The sequence below is a fragment of the Erpetoichthys calabaricus genome, chromosome 1 (genome assembly GCF_900747795.2).
Source record: "Erpetoichthys calabaricus chromosome 1, fErpCal1.3, whole genome shotgun sequence".
In the NCBI taxonomy this organism is placed as follows: Eukaryota; Metazoa; Chordata; class Cladistia; order Polypteriformes; family Polypteridae; genus Erpetoichthys; species Erpetoichthys calabaricus.
Genome location: NC_041394.2, coordinates 79,617,082 through 79,641,509, shown reverse-complemented (window position 1 = coordinate 79,641,509; position 24,428 = coordinate 79,617,082). Strand labels below are relative to the sequence as shown.

The 24,428-nt window shown below is 36.0% G+C and overlaps 1 protein-coding gene across 11 annotated transcripts in view; it reads right to left on the bottom strand.

Annotated features, from left to right (window-relative positions):
• Positions 1-21,530, bottom strand: part of mark2b (MAP/microtubule affinity-regulating kinase 2b) — a 354,246-nt gene extending 332,716 nt beyond the window's left edge. For 3 of the 11 annotated variants that reach the window (XM_028802597.2, XM_028802634.2, XM_051932369.1), the window contains exon 1: positions 20,627-21,528. In XM_028802597.2, the coding sequence (XP_028658430.1) occupies positions 20,627-20,677 (51 nt within the window). In that variant the 5' untranslated portion in view covers positions 20,678-21,528. Of the gene's footprint in view, positions 1-20,626 lie in introns of all 11 variants that reach the window. The other 8 variants (XM_028802582.2, XM_051932354.1, XM_028802610.2 and 5 more) reach the window with 5 other exon arrangements.
• Positions 21,531-24,428: the final 2,898 nt, after the last annotated feature.

Sequence of the window (24,428 nt, the reverse complement as noted above, 5' to 3'; positions counted from 1 at the left end):
TGAGAAAATGCCACTCGACGTTGAGGGCATAGCATCTCCTTCATCAGCTTTCTCTTCCTGTGCATCGGCCTCCATTTCACTGCTCTTTGTTCTTGTCGGGGTTTTATGATCCAGGTGTCTTGAACCTTTTCCAGAAAACATCCAGAAATGAATTGACTTGTCAGGGCAAAAAGATTCAACCCATTAATGGAGAGTTGCATGCAGTCATTCAGTGTTTCAGGGTGTAGAGAGGTATGATGTGTTGTCTTCACTCAGTTCATGCAAGAAAATCCTCTCTCACAAATGGCTGTTGATGGACTAAGTGTCAGCATTAATTTCACCAGCAACAAGATATAAGAGAGGTGTTCTGGATTCTCAGAGAGGAGATCTCTGTACAAGCAATCATCTACCTTGCTACCCAGGTGTTCTGCAAGCCACATTTTTAGATCCATCCATTCTTGTGGAATTTTCTCTTTCTCTTCCTCATCTAGCAAACTGGCAAAATGTGTGACAAGATAATCCACCTCTTCATCCCCATAATTTGCCAGCTCTTCTCTGGGGTAGGGAAGAGTGGAAGGGTCATAAACCTTGAAACAAGAGAGAGGCTTTTCACGCAGATTTTTAAATCTGTTGTCCATGTACTTGACTGTGTTGTCAATAATCTTCTGAATCTCTACACCAAAGGTGTCTTTGTCTGTGCCCTCACCTCTTCTAGTAGGTCGCTGACTTTTTGTGAGCTGAGTTCCACAGTAGCAAATGCTACCATCCTCGTTCGCTGTGAACTTTGTGTCCAAGGTTTTCTGGTATTCTCCTGGTTTTGTTTTTAGGCCGAGTAAGCATGATGTGGTGCTCTCAACTAACTGATTTGTTCGTGTGATGTTTAGGTTATCATGCTGAAAATCAGTACAGCACTTGGATAAGATGGTACTGTAGTCCAACATGAAATGCAGGAAGCGAACAAATTTCTCAGTCTTCATCTCCTGCACCATCCCCTTAGCCTTGGCTGCATCCTTGGACTTGACATCTCTTCCTCCTGCCATGTTCTCCATATGAACAACAGTGGGAGTGTAATTTTTTTCCACAGCCTTCAGACATCTCAGCCGGCTTAGAAGCCACCGTGTGCTCTTCAGGCCATTGAAATGTGCCAGTTTCTCATTTAGCAGTTCACTTATTTCTGTCAGTTCTCTTCGCTTCTTTGGGGAATAGTAGTACATCTTAAAGATGGTTTTCAGTGTATCTTCAAATTTCACCAGGTACTCACAGCCTTTCACGCTATCCAGCACGGCTAGCTCTAATTTGTGTGCCACACAGTGGATTGTTATGATGTGGGGTATCCTCTGTTTCAGTCTCCCAGCTACTCCTGTTTTCTCACCCACCATCACTGCAGCACCATCAAAATTTACACACAATACTTTCTTTTTCCATGTGTCTTCTATGATACCCATGGTGTTCACTGCTTCATCAATAGCCTCTAAAATACCTGCAGCATTTGCACTCTTGACTGGCTGACGTTTGATCATGTATGTGGATATGTCACCATTATCTCTCACATACCTGACATGAACCAATTCCTGTTCTATTATACCAGTGTCTGTACTGCCATCTACAAGAATGGATAAGAACCTGCTTTCTTGAATTTCCTTTTCGATCTGGTCTCTTGAAGTTTGTGGTATTGCTCCAATAAACTCTCTGCAAGCATGGTCATTGAGGTAAGTTGAACCAAGATCTAGGCCATTTGCTTTTTGAAGTTTGCAAAGACTGCTAAATTTTGCCAATGGTAGTTCACTCTTTGCAACATAGTACACTGCTCTAAACAACTTTTTCAGGACTTCTTGTTGTGCATGGTTTATTTTTAGTATGTTTTTTGCAATTGGTGTTTGTTCTGGGAAAGATGCTGCAGACTGAGCATCAATGCATTTCTTGTGATGCAGAGATTTCTCATGGGTTTTGATGGGGTCTTTCCTAAAATTACTGGTCCCAGTAACAAAGGCGCTTGTCGAGTCAAAAATCAAGGGAAACTCACGACACACCCGTAAGAACATTATGTTATTTAGCTTGTCATATTCCAGCCACAGAAATTCTTTTGTCCATGAAACCAAAAAGGTGCACTTTCTTTTTGCCTCATAGTCTGATTTGTCATAACTTTTCCGCTTTGTGGTAGGCTTTTCTTTGGCTGTCCCTTCTTCACCCTGACCTGTCTTATTTGGCTCAGCAGAACTAAAATACCTGTGTAAATCCATCTATTTTTACACACGCACACACATAACGGTCAGCGATTTTTTAAATTCTCTGCGCAATCAACCTCTATGACATGTTTAAGCTTTCTGCCGGAGATTTCACTTGTCACGTTTGAATAGTAAGCTAATGAGTGATAAGACGATGTCAGAGGAATTGGTGTGCAATTAATCCGTCACTGACCAATCAGTACTGCCGCTCCCTATACACAGTTCGCGAGATCGCAAAGTGAAAGTAAAAAACAAGCGCAAATTCAAACGCGATTTCAATATTTCACATACTGACGGTGGCTCATCAATGCCCGAAAATGACATAATTACCCAGCTACATTTGCGAAAGAATGCAAAAGCATTGACATATATTTTTCCTTCCTATGATAGCCCGAAGGGCAGGGCTGAGATAGATTTTGGTAGCCTGACTGGAAGACACAATAGCCCCGGGACGTCGGACTAGCGATTTTGCGAGCCATGTGCACATTAATATTAGCAACAAGCCAGGGAATTAAAGCTAATTAAAACGGGTTTAATTAGTAACAAGAATCAGCACCTAATTAAGTAACTGGTTGGAGTTTGAGGCCCTGGCTTAGTTGGTCATCTGTTGGCTCACTCAATTCACATTTCATTTCTATTTGGGTGCCATTTAAGAAAAGAAATTAAGCAATTCAGAGGAATGATGAAGAAATTCAGGGGAACAAATCTTTTAAAAAACAAGTCAATTAAATTGAATGGAAAAGGAGTTAAAGGTCACCAGTTAAGAAAATGGTTAAACCTGCAGCCAGTGGAGACCACAGCTTTTTGGGAACGCTATAAAGATAGAAAGCGTCAGGCAAAACAGGTTGTGACACACTTGGATACCAAGGAAAGGTGTAGGAGGAACGCTGAAGGTAAAGCATCAAATATTCAAATATTTTAAAACTTATCCTTTTACCTGTCTTTAAAAAGAAAATTAGTACTACATAAGTTTGTGTTCAATGTTTATTTTTCTGTCCAAAAGCAGAAAAAAAGCATTTTTGGGAGACACTTCTGTTAACTTAAAGAAAAAAAAAATCTGTTTCTGTGTTTGCACGATTCATTTTTACCCTTGGGGCTGGGCTTACTTCCTCATATCTAAGGATACACCTTTAACTTTACAGCACTCCTTGTTCTCTGGCTATGCTTTCATTTATTCAGTAATTTACATGAGAAGTCACAATCCTAAACATTCTACTGCACAAATATAAAGTTTACTAAGGAATGGCTTCCAATCTAAGATCTACTGGCTTTAAAATTTTATTTCCTGTTTATTCTAGTTTTCCTTTGCTTCTAACACACATTGTTTTGATTTATATAACAGCTCCACTCACACTGGTCATTATAAAGGGACAATAAATATGAATTAGTATTCTCCAGAATAGAAATTACCAAAAATGTATATTTTTGTTTTACCATTGGAATACATCTGTAAAGCTGGTTATGCTTCCAGGGGCTCTGGCACTTTGAAATGGAAACAAGTTAAAAGACTTGTTTTCATGTCTTGATTACTGCATTACTTACTGGCTGCATTTGAAAACAGCTCAGATAAATTATTTTTTTTAATAGAAAATACACTAAATATACTGCTCCAAATTACAGCATACAAAGATTCTAAAAAATGACATTCAAAAACAAAACGCCTTTTAAATCGATTTCCATACAAACATAACTCAAAATTTTAAAAAGACATATCCACAAATAACCAATTGATAGTAAGCATTTTTTTTCTCTTTTACACATGTCGGACAGCATACGATAAGCATGCATTCACAAAAACACCAGTATGCATAACCTGATTCTGATGCCACTACAAGAGAATAAAGAGGCAGTGCCAGGTTATCATTACAATGTTTGTATTCAAGCAAAAAGTGTCAAAACTGCTCATATACAGTATATACGCATGGAAAAAAGATGTTCAAATATTTTCACCAAACACAACAAAAAAAAGTGTCAACTTGAAAGAAAAATTAAGAAAACAAATGAACAAAAATCGTGCATTCCTAAAACATTCATTACAAAGTTGCAAAAAAAGCAAACATTGGTTAAGAACTAATGGCATGCAAACTAAACAATCAAAAGATTGTTACGAGCTTGCCCATCTGTTTTTCCTAAACCTATACATTACTCAAATGAAAATTTCATCCATGCATCTTTCACACTCAGTGTATTTATTTTGACTAGTTGCACAAAACAGCGCAACTTAAAAGAGCAAAAGGAAACCAAACAGCTTTATGAATGGCAGCAACTGTAAAAATACAAATACCAAATCAAATAAACACTGCTAACATGTCATACTGCTACTTATGAAATCTTCAACCTTAATCATGGTCTTCCTGTTTAAGGTGGTCAAAACTATTCCAGATCAGACTTGCCTTGCGCAACAAAACATGTCTTTTCCTGCACATTATAAAGATAAAGGGCAAAAATGTACCATCATCTCGAAACTTCACAGACCCTCCCTGAAAGATATGTCACTGTAATAAATTCCCTCAGCTCACAAAAAAAGTACACTCTCGCTTGAAATGCTAAACACTAATATAGATTACCATGTACTTTACCAAATGCTAAATCACTAATTACATTTTTTTCTGAAGTTAAGGGCTCTTTGATAAGATCTTCTGCATCGGAATAATTTAATAATGAGGCATCATTGCCTTAAATGTTTTTAAGAGCATTAACCAATATAAAACGCGTAGTGGAATGCAATCAAACTCTGAATTAAGATTTTTTTTTCCCTTTCCAAATACATTATATTCTGCGAATAAAATAAGACTACTGGGACAGGCACTTAATCAGATAAAGTTTAAGCATTTTATTTTACTGTGCAATTATTTATTTTTAACATTAGAAAGCTGTTTAAATTTAGATAAGCAGTATATTTTAAACTTTTGACTTTTTTTCTTTTTGGAATATTCATTTTAAACTTTTATTTACTTACAAAAAAATCTTCCAAAAAACAGTAATACTATTGTGTATATACTGAATTAACCAGATGAAAATGATGATCTTTTACAATACTTAATAACGATAGCTGGCTATAACTGTACTAAATGTTCTTTTCTCAAGCATGTGACTTGAGTACATAATATTCAAGTCACCTCTTTTAGTGATTTGATAATATTTTAAAACATTTTAGTTGCTAACATTCATTCAGAAATGTTTTCCCTGTAATAGCTATGTTGGACAGTAGCTAAAAAGTGAGGAGAAAAAAACTATATTAAAATGTAAAAATATTACTTATTTCAATCAACGCTCGTTAATAACTTCGAGGTATAGTTTCCAAAAAAAATGTAGCCATAAATGTCATTAAATGTCACAAATCAAAAGCAAAGGAAAGAAACAAAGGATAATAAACTTACAACAAATTAGACAATCATACTGAAATTATGAAAACATGCAATTAAAACATTTCTAGACCACTGATACAAAAAAAAATTAAATTTATCACTTTGCTGCTTTTGGGCAGTCTCAGGAAGTCAGCAACAGAATACTAGAAATCATGAGAGAAATAGATATTGGAATATTATATAACATCTAAGAAATTGAATTTGTACTGCTTGCACATAGCAAAGTTCTGAGACAGAACAGAGTCAGAAGATGTTGTGGACAGATCAGAATTTAACTAGGGGCTACAACTTGGAAGACTAATATTAAACAAAAAAAAGACCAAGAAATACTGTATAGCCAAACTGGATACTTGTAATCATAGCCAAAAAGATGCAAGACACAATTCATAGTTAGATGGCAGAAAAAGTTGTCATAAACCACTAACTCAGACACTAACAATAAAAAAAGACAGTAAAGGTTTTTTGTTCTTGAATCCAGATGTTAAGATGACAAGTATGTGTAAGGCACCGACCTTTATACCGTTAAGGTAATAACAATAACATCAAGCTATGTATACTCCTAGTCATCAAGGCTAGCAACAGTTCAGACTAGCATTACCCATTTTGCTATACCTGGAACACAAGTCATTGGCTCTTAACATCAGCTAAAGAACCTCATTCCTTTTAACCTGGTCCCCTTGGAATGCAGTTGAGGAACCTTATCTGATAAAATAATCACTAAGTGACACCCCAGAGATGTCCCTGTGAGGCACCATCTAAATGCTTGCTCAGGGACAAAGTTCCATAACTAAGTGATGGGCAACATCGATAGGAAAAAGCCATCTAATTGTATCATTGTAACTGAAAAGTAATAACCTTTGTGAAGAATAAAACATGGGAAAAGTTTCTTCCTAAATCCAGTAGTAAAGTTCAGAGTAACATTCTCGCACACACAAAAATTTTGTGTGGGGGTAAACCAGGGCAGATTAGCTGTAAGCAAATCACCATCACCTTCATGATGCAGGGAGTTGAAACTTAACAACAAGCTAAAGAACTGAATCCTGACCATATAAACTATAAGATCAGAATTCATAACTTCTGTGCCTTTTTATATAGTAGGAAAAATGTTTGACTAAGCTATTGGAATTTTATGTTTAACACATTGTTACTGTCTATTGTCTATACCTATATACGGTTATATATCTATATATACTTGCATATATCCCATCTTGTACTGTCATTCTGTTATACTTAAATTACATTATTTGGTTTACTGCTGTAAGCGTCTCTGGGTAATTTTTGAAATCCACAACTGGAACGCAAAACAGAGAAAGGGTTCATAAAATGAATTGCTCTTTTCATACATTTCTAGCATCCCAGAAGAAAGGTAAAACAGAGCTCTTTAACATTTCCACCAACAAAACTATCTCAGAATAGCAAAGCCCATAATGAAAACAAAATAGCATCACAGGAGAATGCAAATTACATTTACCCTGTTAAAATCAAATGGGGAAAAGAAATAAACTTAACCAAGAGATTCCCTGACCTTAAAACCCTCAGTAACTTCACTTAACTAATATTTATAGGCTAAGAAACAGTTAAAAAAATTAAAAGCCCAGGGGTGGGGTTTGATTTGTTTTCAATCCTATTTTTTCTAAAAATTGATCTATATTTGTATGGAATGATTACAATAAAATTAATTTAAAAAATTTTTTTTAAAAATTAAAAGCCTGATAATGACAGTATCTTGACACACCTCAATCTAAACACAGTCTTCATGTGACTAGTGAAAGGAACAAAGTATTTAACAAGAGATGTGCACAGCTATACTGAGCTTTAGTTCCACAGGCACCTGAAGAAAAGAGTATGAATTTGAGCATTCTTTATGAGAAATTTAATCCAATTACTTTGTGGTTAAATCCGTAAGTGGAGAAAAAGCAAGATTATCCCAAACAACCTTAAGTATGTTTTTTTGCATCACCTTCCTTCTGTGATACGAAAACAAAAAAATATATGGTTTGTGGTCTGGATGTCATATGAATAAATAATGTTAAAAATGCCATATGGAAAAAATAAAAATAAAAAAATGCAAATCCTTACACAGATCATGATTTTTTTTTTTTAATTTTGCATTGTTGCAACTTAACTACTTCCATCATCTACAGAAAAGAAATGATAGGGGCCAGGCAATGTGCTAGATTGGAATGGTTTCTGACCAATTGGTCTGAATTTGACTGGACTTTACAGGTATGACATGCATAAGTTTTAAAACATCAATTGTATCAATTATTCAGATGTTTCTAATGCAAAAGTTAATATTTAATAACTTATTTTTGGCAAATACACCTCATACTATTATCAAGTATTTTACAGCATGTGTTTAGACAAACAGAAGCAGTTATTTTATGACGGTCTCATACTTCTTGTTAAAGTAGTGAAAAACGCCAAAAGTAGAACAAGCACCAAGTGAACAACAGGTTGTGTATTAAATTTCATGAAGTTTATGACCTGTAGCTTCTGTTTTCTACCTTGATAGCAAAAACAGCTTTCATTAATTGAGGCGAACAACATCCGCCACAATCTTTGGCCTGCTCAATCAGCCAGCAGAGATTCTGAGGACTGACTTTGATGTCCCCTGCAGTCAGTTGGGAATGTTGTCTTCACGATAATGAAAGGTGCAACACAAAAATAAAAAGGAGGCATCTAAACAACTAAATTAAACCCACCAATTTCCCAGTCAAGTGGGGTGCTGATTTGCACCTATCAGTGGCTTGGATCCAAGATTCAATAAATTCAATAAAAAACAATGGAGCAATTGCAGATCATATTGCACACCAGGCACAAATCTACAGAAGGTGGGTTCACATGACTTGTTCTACTGAAGCTACTCCAGCCTCTTTCACAAAATCTTAAAATCATTAATTGTCCTTTTTCTCGAGCTGACTTAGGTTACCTGTTAAAACAGCCTCAGTTGAGCACTCGTTTTCAATGCTAAAATTGGTGAAATCAAAACTATGCAAGATCTATCATAAAAAAAGGCATTCTGACCTCCTCCACCTCCTTCTATACTTTGAAAAAGATCTTGCCATAGACTAATCTCAAGTTATGAACATATTCAAACAGAAGCCTATTAAAGAGTTTTGTTATAAATCCAAAAACTACCTAAAACAAAAGCAACAGAAAATTCAAAGAAATGTTATTTGCTTTACATAGTATTATGAAGGGTATATATCAATTTTTTCTTTTTAGGTTTTCAAAAAAAAAAAAAAAAGTTACCTTTTGATGCCCAAATGTGCCCAAAATTTACAAATGTCAAACGTGTTCAGCATTTTTGACTTGGGTAAATTTGTTTGGTTTTCCATCATTCTTAAAAATTGCCAAATCTAATGCAGGACTATAAAAAGGAGATCAAAAAATAATTTTAACAATTATTAACAAAATAAGCATAGCTATCCTTTAATTTTAATGTCCATTAATAATTATCTAGACAGAAAGTTACCATTAAAGGGCACAGTCATCAATGCTCGGTTACTTTCATCCTCCCCTTCCTTTTATCGGTTCTTCTACCAAAGGGACGCTTCACAAATTAATTTTTACAGCAATAATGTCAATCCTGTTGCATTAAGCTGTGTTGTCAGTTTAGTGCTGCAGCCTACTGTGTATGTTATTTTTTTAGTACTCACAAAATACAATGCTTGCTTCTAGTTTTATCATTTTAAATGAATTAATTATTAGCTTCTGTTCATTCTTTCAAAAGAAATAAAATATCAGAAGGGGCCAAAAACAGTGTCAATGATCCTACACCTCATATACAACAGTGGTGCCTCCTCCCCTGAAACAGGGTCATATGAGGAGGTGGGTGAGAGACGCTGTGAGGTTAAAAATAATAATAATCAAAAAACACTTTAGCCATATAGGAGAAGAACCAAAAGAAACAAGAATATATATTTTGTAACTTGTTAAAATCACCAAACAAACTATTTTAGTGTTGAGGAGTAAAATGTCAATTTCAATTTAAAATATAAAAAATGTTGATTTTTAAAAACAGTTTTGATTTCAGAAGGTGCTATGTCAAGAAAAAAAGGCTGAGCAACCCAATGTTGACTAAGGGCAAAATATTTATTTATTTAAAAGAACAGTAAAAATAGTAGCCATGGAAAGGACATATAATCATTTTATATTACATTAACAGCTAACAGGAAAAATGTATCAAATTATCTGAAAATGGCACAACTTAAATTATAGCAAGTACATCCTTTACAATAAATATATCATAGTTTACCAGGAATCATCAAAAGGAACCAACCTTTGTAAGCACCAAATAAACACCCTAACAAACGACACCCAACCTCCAAATTCCTACAGTTAACAAAAGCTGTCTGCCTACCATATGTTTCAAAGAAGATCTGTTTGTTTCTGATGATGTGGCAGTAATCAGCTTAACTATGCTGTATACAACTCTAGACTCAGTTCTTCAAGGAACGTTGTTCAAAAACAGAGCACAGAAAAATCAGAATCCTTAGAAAGTCATCCACCTATGTATTTCCCATTAAAGGAAGGTGGCAAGACACACAGCAAACATGTATTCCGTACCCTGCTGAAATAATAAACTTCCTTCAGAGTAGGGATCTATAATGGAATAAGTTTATAATTTTATTCTAAACTTTGGAACAACATGAAAGATGTTCACACTTGATCTCCACACAGAATATAAGAAAATAAAGAAAAAAAATATCAGGATAATAATCATCTAGAGAAAAGGTAACAGAATTAATAAGGTTATCAATTGCCATCCTGAGCCAGCAAAAGTATTCTGTTAGAGAAAGAATGATTAAAAGCACTTATTGTGAAAAAAGAAAAAAAATAATGACAAGAGTGTGTGAACAAATCTGTTCAACAAGTGGAAAATGAACCCAACCATGCGATTTCAGCAGTACTTCATTGAGGCACAATAATAACAACATCAATTTCTGCACATAAACAGCTAAAAAAAGCAATACAAATACGAAATCAGATTTTGAAATTAATTATTCTTAGTAATGGAATTGTAAAATATAAAAACCAGTGACAAAAACCTTTTAAGGAAATAACCACTTCACAGTACCTGGATGATTGCACAAGCAGGTGTTTGGGAAAATGGTGTTCGGATTCAGCGGGTTGGATGGATGGATGGATGGTAGCTAGGAAGTGCCACTAGACTTTTCTTAAAGCAAATGTGACCACTCATGATAGATATCATCAAAACACTCTACTGTTTACTCTTTTTTTTTTTTGCTATGCATTAACAATTAGTTAAAATCGTGCATTGAACAATTTTGCACATCTCTTTGGTCAGTGCTTGGTACTTTGTACTACATGTACAATTATGATCTCTTCTCTATCCATTTCCGTTTAATTATCTGAATATTTTATTTTTTGCTGAATGATCAAATTTGCCATCAGTTAATTAAACTTGCACAGGGCAATTTTATGGTCATAGCAAACAAACGTTAGTATTTCAAAATTCTGTTTACTTAAGGAAATTGCAAGAGGTATTTGCTAAAGTCACATCCAACCAATTATTGAATCCAGTTTTTCACACTAGTTGTTCCTAATAAGCTAGAGTCTATTCCAGCATCTAGACATGACAAAGAATTCACTCACACATTCTGCTACACTCTCACATATCATGGCAGCTTAATCTTTTTTTCTGGTCATACAGAATAATATACGAGAACATGGAGAAAAAACAAACATTCAGAGAGCATGCAAATTTCACACAAAGTCACTGTGTTGAGAACTGGGCACATATCCCTATAACTGAAGGAATGAGACAGCACTAAATACTGCTCCACAATAGCTCTGTGTGCAATACATTGCTTTAAAAGAGTCTTTAAATAAATTTTAAAGTGAAAAGGTTTTTCTTCAGTCAACCAAAAAATCCATGTCACTAAACAATGAGCACTTATTCCAATTTCTTAGTACATTTTGCCACAACTCCACATAAAAGAATCATTCTGTAACATATACCAATGGATAGGTAAATAATTATAGGTTTTTGGCTAATGAAGCACATTTCCTTATCTAGAACTTTGTCTTTTGTGAATTAAATTATTGCTTAGGTTTTCCTAATGACTAAATAAGCTTATGCAGATAGCCAGTTTTGGAAGAGAGAGGATTAAAAATTAAAATTAAACTTTACTCATGGCTATTTCTCTGAGACAAAAAAGGGGGCAAGTGATAGTACAACAGTGATAAAAAAAACATGCATCTCCCACATTCAGTATGTGAAGCAAAGGCCTTTTGTTCTTTTTGGGAGCTGGTATCAAAAGAGTAAAAAGTTAAAGTGTAACAAAACAGTGTTAATGTCCAGAGTAAAATATTCAGTTACCTATTCCCAAATGTAGAGGTTCTCAGCTGTATTAGTTAATGTACTGCTATCAACATTTATATGAAAAACTCAACAGACAAGTTGGTGCGAAGACCCATACAAGCTAGGATGCAACAGAATGAATTAAAAAAAAGTGTACTAATGACAACCAGCTCCTCCCTACTCATAACTCTAGTCTATATTAAACACTAATAATTAGCAGTTGCTCTGCAGAACCACTTGAATTACTCCTGGGCGGCATGCTTTCTCATTTAACCATAATCCTCTCAATGGTACTTTGCATAATTATATAGCCAAACCCAAACATTTTTAATAGGGGTCTGCTGAGCCTACTATATAACATGGCATTTTAAACATCTTGAGTATAATTTTATATTTTTAAATCTGATTATTCTAAATCTTAATATTTTTTCAGCCTCATTGCTGCCTTTGACCTTTTATACAGCTTACATACAAACACCTTGAAAGTGTTATAAGGCTACAGCACAAATTTAAGGAACAAAACAAGAAAAAAAATCCAGCAAATGCACAAAATACTTTATACAAAGGATTTAATAAACTTCGGTATATGCTGTTACAATTTAGATTTTAGATGTCAACATAAAAAAAGCTAAACATGAGAATTAAAACTTTAAATAAGGAGTTTATTCATAGCCATGATAAATGAACACAATTTGACACCAGCAATATATTAACCTGAAAATAAAGTGCAAAATCATTAAATGCAACATAGTAAACAACTGTGGCACATGTAGAATATTACAAAAAGGACCCATAAAAAATACATCCTGCTGGCATCCAATGGAAAAGGGTAACAAATACAGAAAGACAGTTGTAAATCCTTTTCAATTTCAAATAGTCCATAAAGTGAAGGTTTATAAAGAAAAAAATGCTGGCTTAAAACAAAATAATTTTTTCTTTACATTTCTCATTTTAGTTCTTGAGATAAGTATAGCAATCATTATATGCTTATTATGTCATCATTGTCACTTTAGATTACTATGCTGATTTGCTGTCTCTGAATTAGCATTTCTCTTACTGCCTTTACTCTCTCTCTCTGCTCATTAATATCTACCATCCAGGTTCACACAGGACAGCTGGTTGTTTCGAAAATCCTAATAATAAAAGCTATTCTGCTCATAAAAACCTGAGATATTTATTTTTCCAAATAACATTAGGCTAATTAGCAGAAAAGACTGAGATGATGTTGGGAAGTTGGAAAAGTTGAAATAACTGTTGCCAATAAAAAGTACACCAGTGACAAATTAACGTTTGCTTACCAATATCCAAAATACAGTGGAACCTCGAGATACGATCACCTCTATATACGAGAAATTCAAGATACGAGGAAAGTATGAGCGAAAAATTCAGATCTAAATACGAGCACTGGCTCGCGTAACGAGCCAAGAGCCACGCTGAGGGTATGCGTGACACGTTTTCTGATCCGCCTCAAATAAGATCAATAAGATGCTGCAGATGTTCTATCAAACGGTTGTGGCGAGCGCCCTCTTCTACGCAGTGGTGAGCTGGGGAGGCAGCATTAAGAAGAAAAACACCTCACGCCTGGACAAACTGGTGAGGAAGGCAGGCTCTATTGTTGGCATGGAGCTGGACAGTTTAACATCTGAGGCAGAGCGACAGGCGCTCAGCAGACTCCTCTCAGTTATGGAGAATCCACTGCATCCACTAAATAGTATCATCTCCAGACAGAACAGCAGCTTCAGTGACAGACTGCTGTCACTGTCCTGTTCCACTGACAGACTGAGGAGATCGTTCCTCCCCCAAACTATGAGACTCTTCAATTCCACGGGGTGGTAAACGTTAACATTTAACATCATACAAAGTTATTGTCTGTTTATCTTGCCTCTGTCTCTCTCTGGCGCTGGATTCACACAAGCTGACGCTGCCCGCCTGCCAGCTCTCTCAGTGTTCCTTGTTCTCCCCTAGCGTAAGGATCTACGCGTTTGTGCGCTTGTGAGTTCATTGTTGTTTTTTGCATTTAACGTGAAAATAATTATTCCACGATGCCTCTCCCCACAATAACCCGTTTCCTCCTCCCCACCGTCTCCCTCAAGCCAGCCAGCACTCTTCATAAAAATTAACTACAGTTATATTATTTACCAGTGTTATTTATTAAAGGTAGACTACAATATATATTATTTATCAGTGTTATTTGTTAGGAAAATTGATTTTTATGTTAATATTTTTGGGGTGCGGAATGGATTAACTGGATTTCCATTATTTTCAATGGGGAAGTTTGTTCTAGATACGAGAAATTCGCTGTACGAGCTCAGTGCTGGAACGAATTAAATTCGTATCTCGAGGTTCCACTGTACTAATGTACTAAAAATATTTCTAGATCACACACTAAGGATATAAAAGATATAATTTAACAAAGTATACCCTTATTCAATGTACATCAGGTAAAATAGGTGCACAGTTATCTTAAATTAACTTTGAGCATGGTTTGCTGGAATTTTTGTCTACTTTATATTGTAGCCCTCACTGAAGATGTCTGTAGAAAACTGTGAATGTCATGGAGGGGGGGTTGTTCCTGAATAGATCGAAAGTGCGTACGACTCATTTCAGTCCAAATGATGTTGGAAGGAAAACGGGTATATTACTGACTGCTTTCAACGATTTACATATACAGTGATCCCTCGCTATATCGCGCTTCGCCTTTCGCGGCTTCACTCCATCGCGGATTTTATATGTAAGCATATTTAAATATATATCGCGGATTTTTCGCTGCTTCGCGGGTTTCTGCGGACAATAGGTCTTTTAATTTCTGGTACATGCTTCCTCAGTTGGTTTGCCCAGTTGATTTCATTGGCAGATGGCTGAGAAGCTATCCAGCTTACTTTCTCTCTTCCTCTCTCTCTCTCTCTCTCTCTTGCGCTGACGTCGGGGGGGTGTGAGCAGGGGGGCTGTGTGCAGCTGCTTCCTGAAGGACAGGCTGCACGGAGCTTCGCATACTTAAAAGCTCAAAGGGCACGTATTGATTTTCTGTGGCTCTCTCTCTCTCTCTTCCTGCTCCTGACAGAGGGGGTGTGAGCTGCCGCCTTCAACAGCTTTGTACCGGCGGTGCTTCGCATACTTAAAAGCCAAAAAGCCCTATTGATTTTTTTTTTGACTGCTTGCTTTGCACTCCTTCGAAAAGGAAGATATGTTTGCATTCTTTTAATTGTGAGACAGAACTGTCATCTCTGTCTTGTCAAGGAGCACAGTTTAAACTTTTGAAAAAGAGACAAATGTTTGTTTGCAGTGTTTGAATAACGTTCCTGTCTCTCTACAACCTCCAGTGTTTCTGCGCAAATCTGTGACCCAAGCATGACAATATAAAAATAACCATATAAACATATGGTTTCTACTTCGCGGATTTTCCTATTTCGCGGGTGGCTCTGGAACGCAACCCCCGCGATGGAGGAGGGATTACTGTAATTTTGAAAACTAGTTAGAAGACTGTAGATAACACCATATTGGGTTCACCTAGCTTTACCAAAAAAAAGTTTACAGGTAATTTAACCCTAGCTACACCAAACATTTTTTTTTCCAAGAAATGGTTAAATCAGTGCATGGAGACTATACTATCTGACAGGTCTTAATGTACCCATCTTTCTCCCATATTCCAATGATATGCAATTTAAACTAAGTGGCAACTGTAAGATAATTTTAAAATTGTGTGTATGGTTGCATGCGAGTACCTCTGCTCTCAATACACTTGCAATCAGTTCAAAAACAATTCCAGATAGATAGATACTTTATTAATCCCAAGGGGAAATTCACATACTCCTGCAGCAGCATACTGATAAAAACAATATTAATTAAAGAGTGATAAAAATGCAGAGCAAGTTAAAAAATGCAAGGTGGAGAGTGCGAGGCAGGTACAGTATAACAGTCACTAACACTGTATAATGTTACCGTTTACTACCAAACGGTGGAATTGAAGAGTTGCATAGTGTGGGGAAAGAACGATTATACCGATATAACTGATGATACTAATACTGTAGGAATACATTCAGCATCCATAAGACCATGTAATGAAGAAAACAGGATCAAAACATGAATGGATAGCTAGAGGAAAAGAAAAACAAAAAAACTGATACGTTAGTTACCCATGGAAAAACACGGCATCAATGTAATCAATTTTATAAGAACAAACATGGTTCTCCATGAACTATCATCATCCAACAACCAATAAAGAAAGACTTTTTTTAATTCAGCCAAGAGAAAAAGATATAAAAACTAAGTTAATTTAACAACAACAAAAACATCTTTCCTAGATGATATTTTAAGACCTTTTAACGGTGGGAATGGCTTTTTAATTAAAACCTCCCATGTTGCTTCTGTTAGTTTCTCTTCCCAATTTGAAGCAATGGATTATAATAATCTAGGTATAATTATAATATATATATATATATTCCTAAATAATATTTGGTTGAATTAAAGTATTAAACTAAAACAAACATTCATACATGCAGCAGTCTATCAGAAATATAAAAATACAGGAAACAGAAAATAAACTCTTTAGTTTGTTTGTTAATTCTTCTTACAGTCCAAGTATATTCTGATGTGCGAAGAATTCTACCACATAAAAGTAAGCATGTTTACTTAGAAACCTTAGTTTTTTCACTTTTGTTTATCCAAGACAGTTGGGAGGAAATAAACTACAAATATTAACTTTTAGTCACACCGATTAATTTAGTCATTTTCCAAGGCCACTTCTTCCTCTAAAAGTTTGCACAGATCCATAGGCAATCCCAAGGGCACTAACAGCAAAACTTGAACCGATATTCATCAGTTATAAACTCATTAAACAAGCCATGAAATCACCTTAATAATCCTACATTACTCAATGGTAGTTCCCCCAAACAAACACAACAACTGAAGTGGACAATCATATACACAATATCTATGCAACACATGGAAAGACACAATGGATGCAAGTTTTTTCCAACCAATTCTTGATATTCCTCCTATCTATACTGTATATACAAAAGCCAAATACCACTGACTCACTCATCACGAAATCTCCCAAATCATGAGGACTTGGGACTTTAAATTTGGAATGTAGGTTACCCTTGGCTCATAGGTGCTCGCTAAGAAACGGTTTTAAAAATTTTGTGGTCCAAACGCAAAATTTCTTATAGTTTTTTAGACCCGTTATAGTTTTTTAGATCCGTTTGTATGTCTGTCCGCTTTTCACGAGAGAACTACTTAACGGATTTAGATCGGATTTTTTCTAGAATTTGCTTGAACATTCCATTGATTTTGCGACTTTCTCATCACACTAAGTATCATAGTTCGCTTGCGGTACCAATTTATTAGCGTGAATCCAAGAGAGACTCATTGGGCCCTCCTCACTCGCGCATCTGCCGCTGGGCGTAACCTTAACTCCACTTAGTTAGCGAAGGAAAGAACTACTTAATGGATTTAGATCTTTTTTTATTTTTCTATAATTTGCTTGAACATTCTGGTTGATATTGCGACTTCTCTCATTGCACTAAGAATAATAGTTTGCTTGCAGGAGTGATATATTCACGCTAATTGGAGACAGAGGCTGCGGGCCGGGGGGTAGAGTGAAGTCAGGAGTAGAGAGCTGGGCGGGACCCTCCTCACTGTCCTGTTTCACTAATACGCGGGCAAAGCCGCGGGGGATGACTAGCCTATCTATAAAAGATCCCTAAATGACAATTAATTTGCTGCTTCCTTCATTTGAGCATGATATCTGCTCTTTGTTAAATGGCACTTTTTGAAAAAAATGAATACTACTTCTAATTAAACCCTCTTGTGTAATTAACTGGACATTTCCTACTATTATTTTGTAGTCAGACAATTTAATATGAACTTTTTCCAAAGAGTTTAAAAAAAAAAAAAAGAAGATTTTTCATAGAGCTTGAACTGTAAACAGTGTTTTGATAATGACAACTGAAAAAAAGGAGGGCACAGTCACCAAATTCAAAAATATGAGCAGCTCTTCCAGTAACATTTCCAACTATTAAATCATTACCAGGTTATCTGTTTAAATATCAGTGTCATTTCAAAATAAATAAAAAGGCAATAACATTAAGTTCTGGAAAATGTAATCTTGTTTTTTTTTCTTCAAATTCCTATAAAAGGTAAATGTGATTGTATTATTCTGTAATGACATAATTAAAATCTAATGGAGTAACTAATTTTATACCAAATAGGGGTTTCATCTAAAAACAGGTCTTAGAAAGAACAAAAACTGACCAGACAACCAGTGCAGCCCTCCATGGACTGAGCTCAGTAACTAGGACGTATACCATTATTACCATTTACTTTTGCTATACTTTGTTGATCATCACTTATGTATTAACAACATTTTGCCTATAATAGTTATGATCACAAAAAGGGTTTAAAATAAAAAAAATCTAGAACAGTTAATAGCACAGAAAATGCACATAAAAGACTATAATCTGTAAAAGTCTGTATAATCTTGAAAGTCAATATGACAACGGATCAAAAGTGTCAAGGTCCGAAGAAAAGGATGTACTGCAATGATGATTACTCATTTTTTTCTGGTATTATACATATGCAATGATTGTTTCATTATGCAGTGCAAATTCTACTTCTTTGGAAAGTACTTTCAAATAAATACAAAAGACAGACTGATATTTTAACCACTTCCAAAAGTAACTAAAAGCCAGCAAGACCCTTAAATGCAATCCTCTTTTAACCATATTCTTGATCTAAAACTCTTGCATACAAAACACAGCTTCCACCTGCTGCTCATAATCTGATTATTTTATTATTAATACTGCACATAGCCAAGCAGGACCTATGATGTCAAGCTTCCATGAACAATCTGAAGAGGAAGTCAAATTACGTGAAATCAGGTTTACATGAAAGGAATAATACAATTCTAAGGCCGTGTTTGTATCCAGATAAGACATCAACATCCATCCACTTATCTCTTCTATAGGTAATATTCTGAAAGTAAAATAACTGATTTTATTCTGAATCAGATATTAATTTTCCTAACTTAATTATACAGTAACAGCTACAAAACAGAATTTTCCACCCCCCAAAAACCCTTTTCATTTGTTTAACATCTGCACATTTATTTTCAAATACACTCTATATAATATAGGGTCACAAGTCAATAGGCGTTTATCTTGGCAGCATTGGCTGCAAGGCATAAACCAACCCTGGGCAAGGTTCACAGCAAGCTTACTCACACAGACACACCCACACTCACTCACGCACTCACATATGGCAATTTTAAATTATCAATATGTGATCTCCATCCCTTTCTTATGTGCATGTGGTTTCTTTTCAGAACTATATAACAGCTCCACCAGAGTAATAGAACCACTGCTATAAATGTTCCTGTTGTGCACTTATGACAACTTCATCCTCTGATAACATAAACACATAATCCATTCATCCAAAAGTAAAGCCTAAATTTACGCAACATTGTTTAATATGGCATAATCTGGTATAAATAAATGTCATCACCTTAACCACTTAATTCATTTTTGGGACATGGGAGACAGAACCTGTCTTAGCAACATCAGACGTAAAGGCAGAAAACCACCCTGGATGTAGCACCAATAACCGCAGGGTCCATTCATCCACAAAACAGTTCATAAAAACAAAAAGGCTCTGTTAACAGGCAATATACACTGAGCAAAGTTGTGACAGCAACACAGCTGCTACAATCACACACACTCGCTTGTGTGTATCTACATGTTTGATTTTTTCAAAGCTTCTCAGTCTGTGACCACAGTGAACAGAGAGAATAAACATAACAAAAAGCACTTCCAAGCACCTTTAGGCCAAGATGGTAATCTGCAATAGGAACTGACTGGACCACCATTAATCCTGTTTAAATGTGAATGATTTATTCCTTTTTTTCTCATTATGTATTTAACAAGAATACTAGCAAAATAGACCTGTTAACAACATTACACTACAGTAGATGTTCTGTTGAAAAAGAATAATAAGCATGTATAAACAACTGCAACATACACAGCAACTATTCCACGGCAGCAAGTACGTCAAATGCCTTGACACTATCAATAAATCACTTAATGTCGTAATCAGGCAGAAATGGAGAGTTTAAGAGGTGACTGGTTTAAGCCTTACTAATAAAGCACTGGTAGAACAAGTGTAGACGACTGACAAAAAACGCCAGGAACCTTTTTAAGGACAAACACAGCAAGGGGCACAATCGAGCTTATCACTGCAGTTAACACTGCGGCCATTCGCAAGCCTGCGCAAGTAACACGTAGATGTGCATCTTCCAACATCATCACAAACACACAAGAACAAGAACGGCTGCGTTTACAAAATCCTACCATCGATTGAAAATCATAAAGTTGGATTTGCAAGGAAACGGGCATCCAAAGAAATACAACCTGTAATAGGACACTTTCGCTTTTAGCTCTATCAGCCGTTTTTCTATACTGTACTTGACCGATGAAGTACACACATCATTTACTGCAGCTTAACTAACCAATAGGCCAGTCACGGCGACAATTTGAGCCCAAGTACAGGAGCGACCTGGAAGTTGTATGAACAGCAGCAGCAGCGAGGAAAATAAACCCTCACGGAAGGTTAGTTCAAAAATAAATACTGGATATAAGGGAAGGGGTCAGTAAAGAGAGCGTAAAACAGTGGGACCTGAGTGACATAAATGTCTCAAAAGAACAGCACTGAAAAAGGAAAAGGAGACTTACCTGATCGGAGACTTTTTCATTCACTGTAGGTAATGGCGTTCTGGTAGACATTTTGAGGTTTCAAAAAAGGATTTAAAATCTGCTGAACGTACAGCAAAAATACATAAAAATCAACAGGTTGCGCCTCGCATTGAAGATAAAAATTTTACTGTAACAAAAATAAAACCGAGCCTTCCACCAAAATATATATATATATCTATGTACAGAAAGTTTTCAACCGTTCAGACAAATCTATGTATAAAAATAAAATTAAATAAAAACAAACAAAAAAAAAAAACAAAAGTAAAAAAAGTATGCCGTTACATTTGAAGAAGCTTATACTTCCCCTCGAGGAAGTTATCCCAAAAATATAGGTGGTGGTGGTGGTGGTGGTGCTGCTGCTGGTTGATTCGGGAAGGAGGCGGAGTTTGTTCTCCGGCACAGGAATTCAAATCGAGCTCGGGGATTCGGGGCTGGGCCAGGCCAAGCGGAACTCGACCTCTGTAGAAAAAGCCCAAAAACACACCTTCTCAGTGATTTAATACGACACCACGGCGATAGATGTGTTCTCCCCTCTTAACCAGAAGAATAGAGCGTACGCGTTCCTACGCAGCAGCCTGTTGATGGTGATTCCCTGTATTCCTTCCCAACAGCTTGATGATTCTAACTTGCTCGGCGTCTCCAGCAAGCGCCAGTACTCTCCCCGAGTATGAAACTGTCAATCCCGGAACAGCCACTCCGAACATGGCCGCCGCCGATGACGCGAGCTGGGAGGGGGTGTGTGTGTGTGTGTCTGTGTACAAGTGACTTGGTTCCCGAATCACTACGGCAGGGATCGAATGCACTCGACTGAAAGACGTTACCTGTCTCTGCAAAGCACAGTCCGAGCACGACGCACTTCGCCTACAGTCGGAACAGTTCGGCGTTCACAGAGACCTATCACAGCAAAGAGCGGAGAGTTTGACCGATTCGGCAAACGTCGGAACCTCGGATTTCCGTGATTTGAAGCTGGTTGAGCAGGGACCGAAAAGCCTCGGAGAACATCGGAAATTGGCTTTGCAAGTACCTGCCTGTACAGGCAAGACACGAGAAGGAAAAGGCTCTGCGCATTACAAAATGCGACTTGGTGCCTGTATAATCGAAATTGTCATTGAAAATATACAAGGTTGCTAATAGAACCAAATAATAAAATGTATCCCAAACACATTATGTTAGTGGAAACGCAAAATGTTTCCGGTATGAGAGTGTGAACAGCGATGGACAAATGCCATATCCACGTCTGGTTTCTCATTGAGGTTTCGTTAAGCTCTGGCTCACTGCAATTCTGAATGGGCTAAAGGGTTTCAAAACCATATGTGTGTTTGTATCTTATATATATTATACATCGATTATCTAGCTGGCTAGCTATCTATAAAGTATCTATATGGCTTATAATGCTACTGTGTGTCTGTGTGTGTCCTGTACATCTAAACAATCTCATTGGTCAGTTCAGTTTTGGTCTGATTGATTATTGGCTTTAGTGGCTCAGGGCATTTCAACAATGACAAAAAGTGAACAATGTACCGGATGATTTTGGGTCACTAAACACTAACAAGGTGCAACCCACATCATCTTCAACTATGGGAATCAATAGTAAAAATACAAATTATTGTTTTTGCAGTGGGTAATGGGGGCCCATCCACCAGTAATGGTAGTCAAAAAGCAGACAGGAGGTGAGCAAGGTGCTTCGAAATGAGAGCCTGAGAAGCAGGCTTTACAGGACCACAACTGGGACAGGAAGCACTGGGCAAGAAAGGTTGATATCCATGAGGATACCAAGGAAAGTTGTAGGACAAACACTAATGGCACACATAGGACAAGAGATATCAAATATTTTAAAATGTATTTTATTACCTGCAGGTAATGTATACTAGTATACACACAACATGTATAGTTTGACTTATTCTCACATGTAGTTCAGTGAGAGGTGTGATAAAAATATTTAACATAACACTCTCATTCCTGGTAGGGAACCAAACCATTTACCTAACTAGCCTATTATTGGGAGACATGAAATAAAACCCAGTATGCCCAGAGGAAGGCCAAGTCTGATGTAGGATAGCCATACTTATTATAGTGCAGGAATGGAATTCAAACCCATAATGCTGGATCTATGAGGCAGATCTGTATTTGAAATATATTATATACTTATACTGTATCTGAAAGGTAATAACAAACCAATCACATAGGTTCACATAATTTTTGTTTGTTTTTCCATGAGAAATTGTACGTGGCTTGTTGTGATGCAGTTTACTTATAAGGGAGAATAAATAACAATAGTTGTTTGATATACAGAATGTCTTCTTTAGTTCTGTTGACTAAGATACTCATATGTTCAGTCTCAAGTGCGGCTGTGAAGTATATATAAGTATATATATTTTATCTGTCTATTTATTTATATTTATATATATATAAAACCTGCTTAATTCAATTCAGAATGACAGTAGGTTCAAACCTATGTTGGCAGCATCAGGCACAAGGCAAATGCCAGCCCTGTACAAGGCAGTAGTACATTGAATGATGCACCCACAAACATACCTACTACTCATTCTTAAAAGGCAAATTAACCAATTAAAATAACATATATAAATATACATAAATAACATTTTTAAGGATAAATGGCTAACAATGCCCTTTACTAAAAATTAATAAGTTTGGCTATGAATGACTGACAATGCCCTTTACTGAAAAAAATAATGTTTGGCTATAGTTAAGTTTTTGTCAGTGAATATCTTTTTTGTTTAAAGATTAAAATTGTTGACATTTACATTGACTATGTTTTGTGAGTGAAACAATTCTTAAAAGATGTATTGGTTAACAGTGTGTTTTTGAAGATTATTCTAAAAAAAAGGAAAGCAATGTAGTCCCATTATCTGTTTGTATGGTTTTTAACTTTAGTTTGTCTCAAAGGCTCTCATCGGAACTGTTGTCAGGTTTTCTGATTCTGGTAGTACATGAAGACCAGTGAAAAGGAAATTGCAGTAATCACACCAAGATGTAAGAGAAAGGACTGACAAATTACTATCAGATATGCTGATATAAGCTCAGACTGTGATGATAGGTTCTAATGAGAGATTGACTACAACTGAGGTATGAAAGTCAAAGTTCATGATACTGTCAAGTTTAGTCCAGATGCAGATCATGCAGAAAGACTACTTAAGTTAGCAGGGTGCAGAACTGGGATAAAGAACCAATATTCTTCTATTGAATTTTGGAGCTCAAATAATTTCTGAATATGACATTTTAGTTGAGGATCAAGCAACCCAGAATGTAAGTATTATAAAAAAAAAAAACACCCAAAAATTGAACTATAAAAACTATAGAAGATACGCTGTGTAGTGCAGTTTTGGATTGACCTACGAAGAAGACTGGCTGCAAGCGACTGAAATACTAGGGACAAATCCAACAGTAGCAGACATTCTTGTATGTTTTTTCAGGCAATTATGAATGGTATTGTGGTCAACAATGTCATACATCCATGGCTAACCACTTCCTTAACCATTTCTTTCGCTAGTGAACATTGCCATGCAACAACAGTTACCACAATCACCTGAAATATTTTTACACTTTAATAAGGGATATTTATATGGAATGTCCAGACTAACTAGTAATTTGATCATTAATCAAGTGTATTCAACTCCTGCCTTGTTTATGTTGCTTTTTTCCAGTTTTAATTTTGCTTTTTAATTTTCTCCTTTTTGTTAATTTTGTTTTACTTTATTTCTGGTCCTGAAAGTTTGTTTGAATTTGAATTGCTCATGTGCTTTAGCTTTATTTGTTGTTT